The 12,928-nt window shown below is 34.0% G+C and overlaps 1 protein-coding gene across 1 annotated transcript; it reads right to left on the reverse strand.

The window, feature by feature from the left end:
• Positions 1–3,513: 3,513 nt before the first annotated feature.
• On the reverse strand, positions 3,514–9,195 carry LOC145777736 (uncharacterized). Its single transcript, XM_082589178.1, has 4 exons — positions 9,094–9,195; positions 8,644–8,834; positions 6,066–6,159; positions 3,514–5,198 (listed from the first exon to the last, which is right to left on the reverse strand). The coding sequence occupies exons 1-4, from the start codon at positions 9,164–9,166 to the stop codon at positions 5,137–5,139; spliced, it is 420 nt and encodes a 139-aa protein (XP_082445304.1). The 5' UTR covers positions 9,167–9,195; the 3' UTR covers positions 3,514–5,136.
• Positions 9,196–12,928: the final 3,733 nt, after the last annotated feature.

A 12,928-nucleotide genomic window follows, 5' to 3' on the forward strand; every position in this document is an offset into this window, starting at 1 on the left:
GTAAAGAAATTTCTACATCATTTTGGAAAAAAATATAAAGTTGGAGAAATTTTGAGGTTCCAGAAAGAAGAAGCGGAAAGTAAAACTTGTATGCTACTTCCTGCTAGATCTTGATTTTAAAAGGCCGATTTTATTAGAGATTAAGCAAGAAGTGGTGGGAAAACCGCACTTTGGAATGTAAAGTTTTTTAAAGATAATCCATGAGTTGGCAAATTTACACCAGAAGCCGATTTGTGATGAAAAAATGTTGATAAACTAGAATTGCAGCTGGTGACGAGTTACAGAGCATTCTAAGTCAACATTTGAAAGAGTTGACTAACAGTTTGAAAGATTAGTTTGGGAAGCATGATATTCCTCGTCACGGAAACGTTTGGATCGAATATTCCATTCATTGAAAATTTAAACACATGCGACCTTAATCTTTATAAAAAAAAAGTGTGAGGCACCTGCAGCTAATAAGGCCCGGTCAGTAATAAGGCCCACCCCCGGGATCTCCATTGTTACAAATATTTTAAACAAACGTGGAAGCTCTGGTTGGTGCTATATGATGAATTGAAATTGACTGGTAAATTTTTACAGCCTAAAGTTCATAACTTTTTGAGTTACGGAAAGTTGAAGTTTGTGGTGACTGAAATTGAGTGGTTTTATTAATTTTTACATATTTTAGACTGCTCTGCAGTTAACAAACCGCTTTGACTTCCTTTCTTTTGCATTTTATGTGAATAACATATGCATGTTGATGCAGTAAAACCAATAAATTTGAACTTTTTTTCTAATTAAAAAAAGACTGATAATGATGATCAGACTAGGCTAATGTTGATAATAAGGCCCATGGGCCTATGAGGTAGAAAAATTGTACCATTGTGCACCCCTGGTTAAGAAAGTGTATGGTTAAAGACTTGAGTGACCTAAACAATTCTTGTTACACCATTAATCCAATTTGTTATTGCAATGCAAATATCATAATTTCAGTATCAAAGTACTTTATCATCCCTAGCCTATACCATATCCAAAAACACCATACCGCTTTGAAAAAAATGGAGCATGGGGGAAGGGAATAGTTGTCTCTGTGTATTACCTATTAGTTATGTGCCTGTGTTGTCGACAAGAAGTTGTTTTGTGGTGTTGTTAGTGTGAAAATAAACCTTTTCGAGCAGTTTTGGTGCAAATTCAAACCGGGCTTTATTCACAACACATGCATCTAATAAGGCCCGTGTGAGATTTTTTTTAATATTTTACAACTTCTTTTACTTAGAAACTTGTTTTACAGATATGTTGTTTAGATAGACCCAAAGTATCATCATTTCAAGTTTCGTTCAAAATTATGCAGTATTTAGAAAAATATTGATGTTTGAAGATTAGTGGGCCTTATTAGCTGCAGGTATCTACAATTCAGAATATCTCTTCAAAATCAATGATTTGTGTCTAACTTTTACAACAATCCAACAATTCAAAGAAAATGAAAAGGTGTTCCATCAAACATCTATAGGATTGGCTCATTATACAAGAGAAGAATCCATAGAGGAAAAAAACTGATGTGCATAAATCAACAAGTGAATAAAAAAAAATAAGAGTAACCTCTCAAGTAGGCTACACGTAGCTCCACACAAATTGAAATCTACATGACTGATTGACACTTTTTAATAAGCCAATAAGAACTGATTTACTTTTTAATTTCGGACTTCAGTGAAACGTAATTAATAAAAATTTGCATAAAATTTAAAAAAAAGTCTTTAAATTTTTAGTTAAAAGTGTCTGTGTAGACATCATATCTAAAAAAATTAAAAGTGTCAATAAGTCATGTAATTTTTACTTTGTGTGGAACTACATGTACTTGAGAGGTTACTGACTTTTTCTATTCACTTGTTGATTTATGCATATCAGTTTGTATCATTTATGGATTCTTCTCTTCCCCCATGGGCCAATCCAATAGATGTTTACTGGAATATCTTTCATTTATTTTGAACTTTAATACATATCTGTGCTGCTAGTTTTCAATTTCTTGTATTTTGGATCCATCTCAGATGATTGTTATGTCCTAGTTTAGTGATAAGTTTTTGTATTTTTTTCAACTTTTTAATTTTAACAAATTCAGATCATTTCTTAGCAATACTTTCACAAAAAATCACACAACTGGTGGTAAAATTACGTTTCGTTGAAGTCCGAAATTAAAAATTTAATCAATTGGGCTTATTAATCATCACTCTTGGAAACCATCATCTCATCCTAAACTTCAAGACAACTCTCTACTTTCATTTTACTGCGCTGAAGAGATTCTTGTTAGTCTCTATGCAAAGTTAAAAATGTTTTATTAAACATTATCTTTTAAAAAAATATAAAAGTGTCAATCAGTCATGTAATTTTACTTTGTGTGGAGCTACATGTTCTTGAGAGGTTACTGATGTTTTTGATTCCCTCAAAATTGTTAGTGTTTTTTCAACCAGTTTCTTATTCGAGAAATCGTTTTTGTCTCTAGCTGAATCAAAGAAAACGATAGAATAGGCTACCAAAACAGTGTTGTATGTTTCAGAAACTTCTTTACGTCTTATTTTGCTTGCATCGCATAGTCTTTTGGCAGCAAAACAGCGAAAAATTCTCCACTGACAGTGATTTTGTATGTAAATGGAATGACATTTTGTTGTTAGAGTTGATTTGATTGCCGTTTTAATGTAATTCTTATTTTTAAATACAAAGCCGATGCCAAATCTTGCATTATGGCACGCAACGACAACTTTAGTCCACAAAAGATTACAAATGTTTGATCTATTCACTACGATCGTTTGTTACCGGTCTGCCAAGATTTTTTTTTAATTTTTATCTGCCCCAGGTGAAGAAAGGTTAAGAATTATTGGTCTAAAGAACACCTGTTTGACACTGCTCAAAGGCATAGGGAGTCTCTTTGCCAAGAAACTTGATAAAATGCTCTCGAAAGTGCACACGAAGATTTTATGGCTTTTCTGTCCACTCGGTCTAAGTTTTCAATAACCTTTTGTAAGTCCAGTCACGCTAAAACGAAAATAGTTAGCTCCGTATCTAATCCATGAACAACAGAAGGTGAAGATGCTCTTGAAGCAAAACACTTTAAATTGCAAGTTAATTTGTTACGTTCAATGAAGTTAGTTGCAGAATAACTTTGTTTGGCAAGATTTCGAAGACAAATTAACTGTGTTACCGATGTTTAGAAAAAACATCTTTCTGGCTTTATCACAGTGAGATCGCTCCATCTAAGCATTGTAGGCTATATAGCTTTATATCCCTGGCAACAACTGATTTAGCTGTTTACTTTGCACAAAGAAGCAGCGGCCGAAAACAGTGTTTCATGAATTAGTGCTGCGATATTGATGTGCCTAGCCTGATGGGAGAAAGACTTGTCCAATGCTATCAGTTCTATAGTCACACTTGACTGCCAAGAAACATGGCTAAGTCTACAGATTTTAATTTGATTTACTATCTGCTCAATGATGAACCAATAAATCACGTACTCAAACGTTTACGTTGAACATAAAAGGTCACAACACAGCAGCACAGGAATTATAAGGAGTGATTAAAAATATCACAACCAAGTATTTTCGAAAACTTAAGTTAGCCTATATTTAATTTAAGTCAAGAGTGAAAATGAAAGCGATTATATTTTTAATACAAAACTACTAAGAGTGTTGCGATATATGAAAATGCTAACATAACCGACAACATCTAAGTGAAGGGTTGCAAATGAAAACAAACAAAGAACATAATATGCAAAGAGCATAATTTCACAATACATCATTTTAGCTAAAGCTTATAGAAACTGAAATGCTAAATGTGATGGGTTAATTATTATTAAAATTTTGTAATAAAACGCGATAATAGATAGAGTTGCATTATATTGAATTTATTTATTTCGTGTGATAGACATACAAAATACTTTCTCTTCTCTACACACATAGCCAGTGGCGTAGCCAGGGGGGGTTGGGGGTTACAACCCCTCCCCCCCCTTTGGCACGCGTGTGACGTCAAGATATTGAGAATGATGCTTTCAGTCTAAAAATAAATTGCCTAAATTTATACAAACCTGCATTAAAAGAGCGAATTTTGCCAATACTAAACATCTCAGCCAGGAATTAGCAATAAGAAAACATAGAGACTAAGCTTTATTTCCGAAAAATGCCGAAGAAAACATGATCTTATCCTTTTGCTATGCCACCGGACAGCACCATTTTACAAGAATATTCATACCCACATTTTTGTTGAAAATGCTCTCAGAATGCACCAAATTCAAAGTAATTTTTCAAAGTTTTCTGGGGGATGCCCGCAGACCCCACGCCGCTGGGTCGTCAAAACCCTTCCCTTGCAAAATTCCTGGCTACACTACCGCACATAGCCTACTTTCCCTCGTTCATTAAACGTCTGAGGGATACCACATAAGCCTATGCTCAACCAAGCGATGCCACATCATTTGCCATATGTCGCAGACATATCACTTGTTAAGGAAAGCAGTGAAAGAAGAGAAAACGCAATTTGTAAATAAAACAATAAAAAGACATTAATAAGAAGAAGATTATTTGGTTTTAAATTGTGTATGGACTACACTGCCGGTGGTTTTTACACAGTTTACCAATGTAAAAACTAGCTACAAGACAACCTGCTTCACGCGTGAAACAAAACTGCTATCACCACATGTGAAAGGGTCATACAAGAATCATGTGGGCTAATGCCATATGAAACTACTAAAGACAAAAAAATATATTGTCACTTAATTATTACTTTGTCACTTTCATCATTTACTAACTTCAGGCACTTGCTCAAATGTTGCTAGCCCAGTTGTCACTTGCTCAGTTATCGCTTGCTCATTTCACAATTGCCAACTTGTAGGAAACTCATTGGTCAAGGAAATTTTATTTTAATTGCAATGATTGTAAGCTAGACAATACTTAGAAAATGAACAGTTACAATAAACAATAGCCATGCTTTCATAAAAAAGGCTTGAGATATTTTGCACCTCATGCAGTCTGTTTCATTGACTACATCAATGTGTTTATCAGCAATAAGCAATAGTAATTCGCTTGACCACATAAGAGCAGTGATTTCGATTGAACTTTGCTTCTTTTCAAGAGTTTTTTGCAGAATATTTCATTACTTGGCTGAGGTTGATGATATTCAAAGAATAGTGGAAGTGGCACTTCCACATCTCAAGATAACACGGCAATAAAGACACTGAACTGCGAATGAAACACAAAGAAATATCACTTAGGAAACAAGTAGGGTGTTTAAACTGAATATAGTATAATACTGTAGACCTCAATATTTTTACATCTTGCAAAATCTTATCGTTTATCAGATTCCTGGCCTAATGGATAGATTAATTATTAATACGATTATACATCGTCAAATCAAAAGTACAAATTTTGAAAATAATATTACTGAGTCACACAAAACACAAAAAGTGACAAGCTACCGTGACAAAGTAACATTTGTCAGAATTCAAAATAAACCAAGTCACAGGTCCTTACTGAAACTTTACTTTTTTTCGAGATTCATATTTAGATTTTTTACTCTGGCTTAGAATTTTTATTCTGTGGAAATTCTTGTGTTCTCTTCCATTTTTTTTTTTTTTCTAAATCTACACCTGACTCACGAGAACAGGATTACATCTTCCTATTTTCAAAAAGTAGTCTAAAAAGTTTGAGTGATTTTGACAAAAGTATTTTCGCAGGAAGCGTTTTCCTTTTTTTAGTGGAAGGTTTTTTAGAGCATTTACATCATATGATAGAGTTTCATCTATTTATTCTAGGAGATAAAATTATCAAACAACAAATGGCAGACTACGTGATATGTGCCCAAAATGTGCTATAACAAATCTTATGGCGATAAATTGATTCTTAGGCAGTCGTCAGAAAGTAAATTGGACCAAAAATGTTGAAAGTCTTTGGTATAAAGAATTCAAAATTACCACAGTGTATATAGTGAGCTAAAAACTGACAATTGTATTCTTGTAAAGAGTTAATTTTATACACTAGAAACTATTTTTTTGATAGCTGATCTGAATTGAATGCACAAAGCAAATTGTTCTTTTTGTGTTTACTTACATTTTTCTCTTGCCCTTGCACATTTGTCAATAATGTAGGTTCCAGATTTACTGTTCCAACTGCAAAACTGTTGGCATTTTAAGACTTGAGGAACCTGGAATATGTGAAACTAGATATGTCACCAATGTATTTCCTATTCATAAATTCAAGAAAAATTTTAAGTTGGCTACAGTAAGTTGATGTTTATGCTGATGCTAAATTGGTATAGCCTACACAGCAAGAAAATCTTTTTTATGGGGTTCAACGCTTGAAAAATTCTAGTCCGCCCCGTTAGCTCAGTGGTTACGCGCTCGTCTCAAGATCACGCGGCGCAAGTTCGATTCTCGAGGTGTGCGCTTGAGCAACGCATTTTCAGGACTGTTCTCCACTCAGCAGCACCTAGTGAATCGAATAATTCCCCGGCAACAACACTTCAACAATCGGAAAACTTCACTCTGCCAATCTCAGTAACCAGCCCTGTGTCAAGAGCCTCTACAAGTATGCGAAACTACCAGGAATAACCTATCAAGGCTTTGTCAGTCTGAGGGTAAAGATTCAAAACCAACCAACCAAAAAATGTTAAACTACTGTAAAAAAAAGGGGTGGTAGTTTTGTATTAGCTTGAAACTGCTTTTAAAACATCTCTGACAAGTTTATAAATTTATGTTTGGACCAACGTCTCATTTGTCTACTTTTCTCTCTTGCTTGCTAAAAATAGTCAAAATATGTGCAGAAAGTTGTTAGTATACTGTAAGATGGTTAAAAACGGTTAATTTTGCCAGTATATGAGCAACTGACATTTTTTATGGTTTACTTCCATAATTCAATTAACCTTGTTACGTTTAAGCAGTGGATGTATCAATCAACAACAACTCATTTTAATTTGTTCAATATGCAAAGTAACAAATGATTTATGTGTATAGAGGCGAATAGACAACCTTTTTTCATTTGCTGCAATCAAACTAATTGTTTTTTTATACGAACAAAGAAACGAAATGAAAGTTTTAAGTTGTTCTCAATAAACGTTCAGGGTAATTTTAAACTATTCTTTTGGAATTGAAAAGTTGTTTATTTATTATCATAAAATCATTACGAGTAATTTCACTTTAGAAACTAACATCTTTTTAGTCTTCAGATTTTTTACGTGATGCGATGCGAGCCCAGTTTTACAAATTATATTTAGTTGATATCTATAGTCTAATTAGATGTCAAGGTTATGATAGACTACAATGTTAAAATTTATCTTAAGAAGATCATTATTCTAGTGATGGCTTACCATCATAAAATAATAATTTATGGCAGGTACCAAAAAACAGCACTCCAATAGCTAATAAGCTATGCTTCGAAACTGGAAAACACTCCGTCATATCAACATGTCCTGAAGCAAGCTCCGATAGCTAACTTGGTTAGTGCCTGACTTCTGGAACGAAGAAGCTTCAAGATCAAGCGGCGCTGGTTCGACTCTCGGGGTGTGCGCTTGAGCAACGCACGTTAAGGATTGCTTTCCATTCAGCGGCATCTAATGAATGGAATAATTTCCCAACAACATGACTTCAACAATCGGAAACTTTACTCTGTCACTCTCGGTGACCGGGCCTGCGTCAGCGATTCAAAGCCTCTACAAGTATGCGAAACTGCCAGGATTAATCTTTGCAAGAAGCTTTCCCAGTCCGAGGATAAAGATTCAATCAATCAAGGATGGGTAATTATTGGTTTTCAGCCAACACGTATCCAACCACAATATTTTCTATGGTCTACGAAAGCATTCAAAACAATATTTCCATTTGAAAATGACTCCAACTTACAACGATTTAATATTATAGCTTACAACTAACTTAAACCAAGACTAATTTCTATCTACAATGTTTTTACTTTTAACAACGTTGCGCATATTTTGCTTGTTAATTAATTTGTGATTGTTTTTTTTATGACGCTGTCTCAAAATTCCCTCTCTAGCTCCATAAAGAGAAAGAGTTCTCAACCAGGGTTCACATTATTTATCGAAAGAGTTAAAAAAAATTACTTTAAATGATGGAATGTTTTTCATTGCATTTTACGTCATCAAAAGTTCTGCAGAATTGCATCAGATCTTGCAGGAAGAGTGGTATACAAGTGCTCAGAGCATATGCGATCAAATATTAACAGTTTTAATCTCTGCTTAAAGACACAGAAGTAAAGTACTGTATGCACATGTAATAGCCTACTGCATACCACAAACCCGCTCTTTGATTGGGAGTTAAAAAGTCTTTAAATAGGTTTTAGACTTCGAGAACGAAATTCCTGTTTTTTAAATATTAGAGAGATTTCTTATGATGTTGCCCATGTTGTTAAAAAAAGAAAAGAACATGAATAGTAATTGAAATACGAAATTTCCGCTTCTGATGTATCGAAAAATGAAGTACTGCGGCCTTGCAGGAAAAAAGATTCTTTACATAATATAAAATGTTGAGGCGTATGGAATGCTTCAAGAAAAATTAGAAAGAAATAGACTAAGTTTGACTTTTAGCAGCAATTACAGAAAATCGTGTAAATTGTCAGAAATTACAGTAAATCTCAAACCTAAAAATTATGAATAATTCTATGTTTTGCACTCTCTTACGTTTTTTGGTGTTGTGGATGGTACATTGGTCGCTAAAGTTATTGTTGACGGTGTTGTTGTTGTTGCTTTTGAAAGTGTTGTCGTCAGCACTGTTGTTGTTGTTGTTGTTTCGATGAAAGTGTCCGTCATATTCAAGTTTTTCAAAGCTTTGTGTTTGTTTAACACGGCTTTAAACGCTGCCAGGATTTTTTCTGCAAAAATCATAACTTTAAAGTGTTTGGAAAACAAAGCGATTAAAAAACATAGCCTACATTAAAAAAAACAAGACATAAGTAAAGATAAAACAATCAAAGTTGTAATTTCTTTATATCTTGTGAATACTAGTGAATGTAGCATTGCACTTGGAGTAATAGGCCAATTACTCACACAGTCAAGTTTCATCTTTATTTTAGAACAAACCGCTTGTAAACTTTGTAACTTAATTATTGACAATAGTTAAAACTAACTTACCATTTGCACGGATGCCATGGACATTGCCAGTGCAAAGAAGCAATAAGAAGCCAGTAAATAATAAAACTTTCATTTTAAAACTAAGGAAAATAAAATGATAAATCTAATTCAGAACAAAAATATAGTTTTTATGATATTTTTTAATAAAACGAATCAAATGAATCGTAAACGCTTCCTAAGTCACTTAAACAAATTCCCAATTTTTACATTATTTCAAAGTAGCAATTTATAATACAGTAGTTTGCTTTCATTGCGGATTAAATTTTAAATCTCTGATAATGAGACAATTCTCAGAACTATTCTGCTCGACTCGCTTTTGAATTTACATTTTCTCGTCTGATTCCGCAGAAACTCGATACAGAGCTGACAACAACTTTTGACTCACCTCTGATTTTTTTCAATATTTATACCCTGAAAACCGCTTTTTTTCTTTAAACGTGCTGCCAAGACATTAACTTCAACTAAACTTCCTATTTTACGTAACATTGATGGAACGGAAAAAGTACCTAAAACACATTAAATGCAGAGTGCAGGAAGAAAAACGTCTATGACGAACTTACGATATTTTTGTTGAGTTAATTAGAAAACCTTACACTTGATTTCAGATCCTTTTTTATGACAAATGCTTGTTTCATGACTGAAGTTCTATGATTGAAGTTTTATGACAGTTTATGACTGAAGCTTGTTTCCTGTACATTTTTATACGGTAATTAATTATTTTGTGTTCAGCATGTAAATAAAATTTAGCTTGTATTTTTTCGCTGTTAAGACGTTTTATTTTTTTTGCTTGTCCCACATCATGGCGATAAAAATTAACTGCTGCAAAAATGTCGTTGTTAAAAATTTTAAAAAAATTAACGAAAAAACTACATACCTCAACAACTAAATCAAACCTTTTTTGAAATTACCAAGACTGTGTTTGTGTGATTAGGCTCCTATATGTTTTGCAAAGTTTATTTGTCATCTGGTAGACGAAAATAAGTTATCACAAATAAATAATAATGTATTATTAACGGCTGCGAGGCTACGAGGTAAAAAGGTGTGTGCAACGTTAAAAATGGTGTCGGTTTGACTCCGCCCCAGAGCACGCGGCTGCATCTCGGCAAAGACCCTCATTACCATGTAAAAAAAAAGGAAGCCGCTGACGAAGACTATGTCTTTTTGCTGGTTCCTGTGGTCTGTTGTGTTAACAAATTATTGTTTGATGATGACAATAATTTTTATTATCATGCATATTTTTTTACCTCACTAACGACATGAAAGCCATAGTATGCATACCGACACCAATGCCCTTTGTTAGAATGAACAGGCCACGTTTTTTTGTACTGCATGAGTCAGCATATGATTCAACATTGTGCAACAAAAGCTATGACAGATACAGTGCCTACCATAAGTTTAAGACCATCACAGCTTTTGTTGTTGTTTAGTAAATATCATATCTGTGGTGCATTCAATGTTTTTATTTCAAAATAAATCAAATTCAACAAAAAGTTAAAGTTTGTAGAATTAATTTGAAGTAGATTTCATATAAATCAATTAATCTTTATCAAAATTCAGTACTTCTTACGTCTTGCTTTTTGATCCCTTTGTTCAGACGCCTTGACCTACTATTATAGTAGACTTAACTTTTTCAGTGGGCTAATTTTTTGACATTTCTTTTACTGATACTTCTTTTCTCACTCTTATTTGCTCTTTACCACTTGATGGTTACTCTTATGTAATTTTATCCTACATTTCCGCCCACAGATTCTCTATTCGGTTAAGGTCTGGGTTATTATCCAGCCATTCCAAGTCCTTGGCTTTGTTTTTAGGGAGCAAATTTGCCACAACTTTTAATGGGTAGAAAGAAACAACTTCCTTCACACCAAAACAAAAAATAAACTGAACTGAACTCAGGGATATCTATAACTACGGGATTGGAAACTCTGTGGAACTGAAAACTATTTTATACACCAGTAGGGTCACTTTTCTTTGTGCGCTGCTGTGATAAATAATCACGTAAATTGACCACAAAGGGCAGCAAGGAGTAGGCTAAACGAACAACCAAAAGTGTAACAATCAATTCACCTGCTGTAAATTGTAAGGTCTACGCTTGCCTGGTTTGTTTATTTGTTCGTATTCCATTAGCATAGTCATGTTGTATTTTGTTTGGTGCTTAAAAAAATTCCAGAATGACTATTGGTTATAGTTCTGATGACATCTTGAACCTATTGGTTTCGTACTAGATTGGTCTGTAAACAAGTTGATGATAGAACAGCATATTTCACTGATTGCTGAACACTCCTCGTTTATTTCAGATCCGATTTGTAGCACGCAAAAAGCTAAAGAACAACAGTAAGTGGTTTTTGGACTCGTTGCATTCATTCATTTTTTGTATTCGTCGTTTTTTTTTCTAGCAGCGTAAATGTACTTTTATAATCAATTAAGTTTTATGAGTGTACATATTGTATTATTATTGTAAAATCGAATATTGTATATCTTTTAGTCGGTATTTTGTTTTGTTAATCTTTCTGTAGTCGTAGTAATGTGATGACCCTACTGATGTATAGCACTGGATAGAGTTTCCAATCCCGTAGTTATAGATATCCCTGACTGAACTTCATAAAGACCGTGCATCTGTGGATATACAGTACATGTGCATTTTCAGCTTATTCGTTTACAGTCCGGGGACCGTTTATTGTCGTTCCAGAAGTCGAAAGACAGAGCCCAACAACACCATTTGCCAACATCAAAGCCCCAAATGATCTAACTTTGAAGAAGTTTCATTTTATAAATTATACAATATATATCTCTTATTGCAACGCTTTCAAAGTGGTCTTAGAATTTTACTTTTCCTCACTATAAATTGCTGAAAAGTGGACTCACCAGGAAGCATAACTTTCCTCCAATGAAGTCCAGTGCTGGTGGTTCTCGACGGAGGCCAAACGCTTGATTTTCATGGCCTGGTTCAGCACAGCTTTTTTGCCAAGTTTCTAAGGTTTCAAGCCCAAATTGTTCGAAAGGTGCTTGAAACAGTTCTATCTCTCACTCTAACCCCTCTAACAATCGACACAGATCGAATATTCCTGACAGAAGGCAGTGACAGCCTTCAGACTATACGTTTCTTTAGGTGGTTGTTTCAAGTTTTCTGCTCCTCTAGGTTTTTCTACGACCCGTACAGTTGAAAAATCTTAGTTGCCTGATGCATTATACTGTCTTGCTGATTTTGATTTTGGCTGATATTTGGCGTTCTGATAATCCTTGGCCATGTGGGATGACGATTTAGGTCTTTTAAACTTCACTTTGAGAGTTTTTGCACCCATTTTTACCATTTTACCATACCCATTTTTACATTTTGCACCCATTTTTACCGTCATTTTTACCATTGCCAAATCAAAAAAAAAGTCGATCAAAAATCAATTTAGGTGTTAACAACAGTGAAAGATTGCGTCTAATGAGTGTCAAAAGTCAGAATACCAAACATGATGCTATCACAAGAATGAGATGATGGCATAATGATGCAACAGTTCGAAATTCCGTTATATTCAAGGGTGGCTTTACACTTTTGGTAGACACTGTAAAAAACGTTTTCTTTTTTCGAAATATGACTAATAGACACAAGTTACATAATCATGCTGTAACCAATTTCATAATTTGAGTTACAAAGTCAAGTTGTTGACAAGCCAAAGTCTAGGTCTGTTATTCTTATAAACTTGATATTGCTTTGTATTTAAGTCTTTCGCTAATGTTTCTTTATCTTTTGAAAATCTCAATAAGCCCGAAGCGACAAACTTTTGTTCTAAGAAATCGAAGTGTGCCATCTAACCTTAAGGCTTAATCTACCCTACAAGTAAGA

The sequence above is a fragment of the Aplidium turbinatum genome, chromosome 9 (genome assembly GCF_918807975.1).
Source record: "Aplidium turbinatum chromosome 9, kaAplTurb1.1, whole genome shotgun sequence".
NCBI classification, from domain to species: domain Eukaryota; kingdom Metazoa; phylum Chordata; class Ascidiacea; order Aplousobranchia; family Polyclinidae; genus Aplidium; species Aplidium turbinatum.

What these genes read in the sequence shown, in the direction of transcription:
- LOC145777736 (XM_082589178.1), bottom strand. Translation starts at nt 9,166, where the DNA reads ATGAAAGTTTTATTATTTACTGGCTTCTTATTGCTTCTTTGCACTGGC. An exon ending in CCATGGCATCCGTGCAAATG is followed by an intron (nt 8,835 to 9,093) that starts GTAAGTTAGTTT and finishes TGATTTTTGCAG; the next exon opens with AAAAAATCCTGGCAGCGTTT. An exon ending in CATCCACAACACCAAAAAAC is followed by an intron (nt 6,160 to 8,643) that starts GTAAGAGAGTGC and finishes CACATATTCCAG; the next exon opens with GTTCCTCAAGTCTTAAAATG.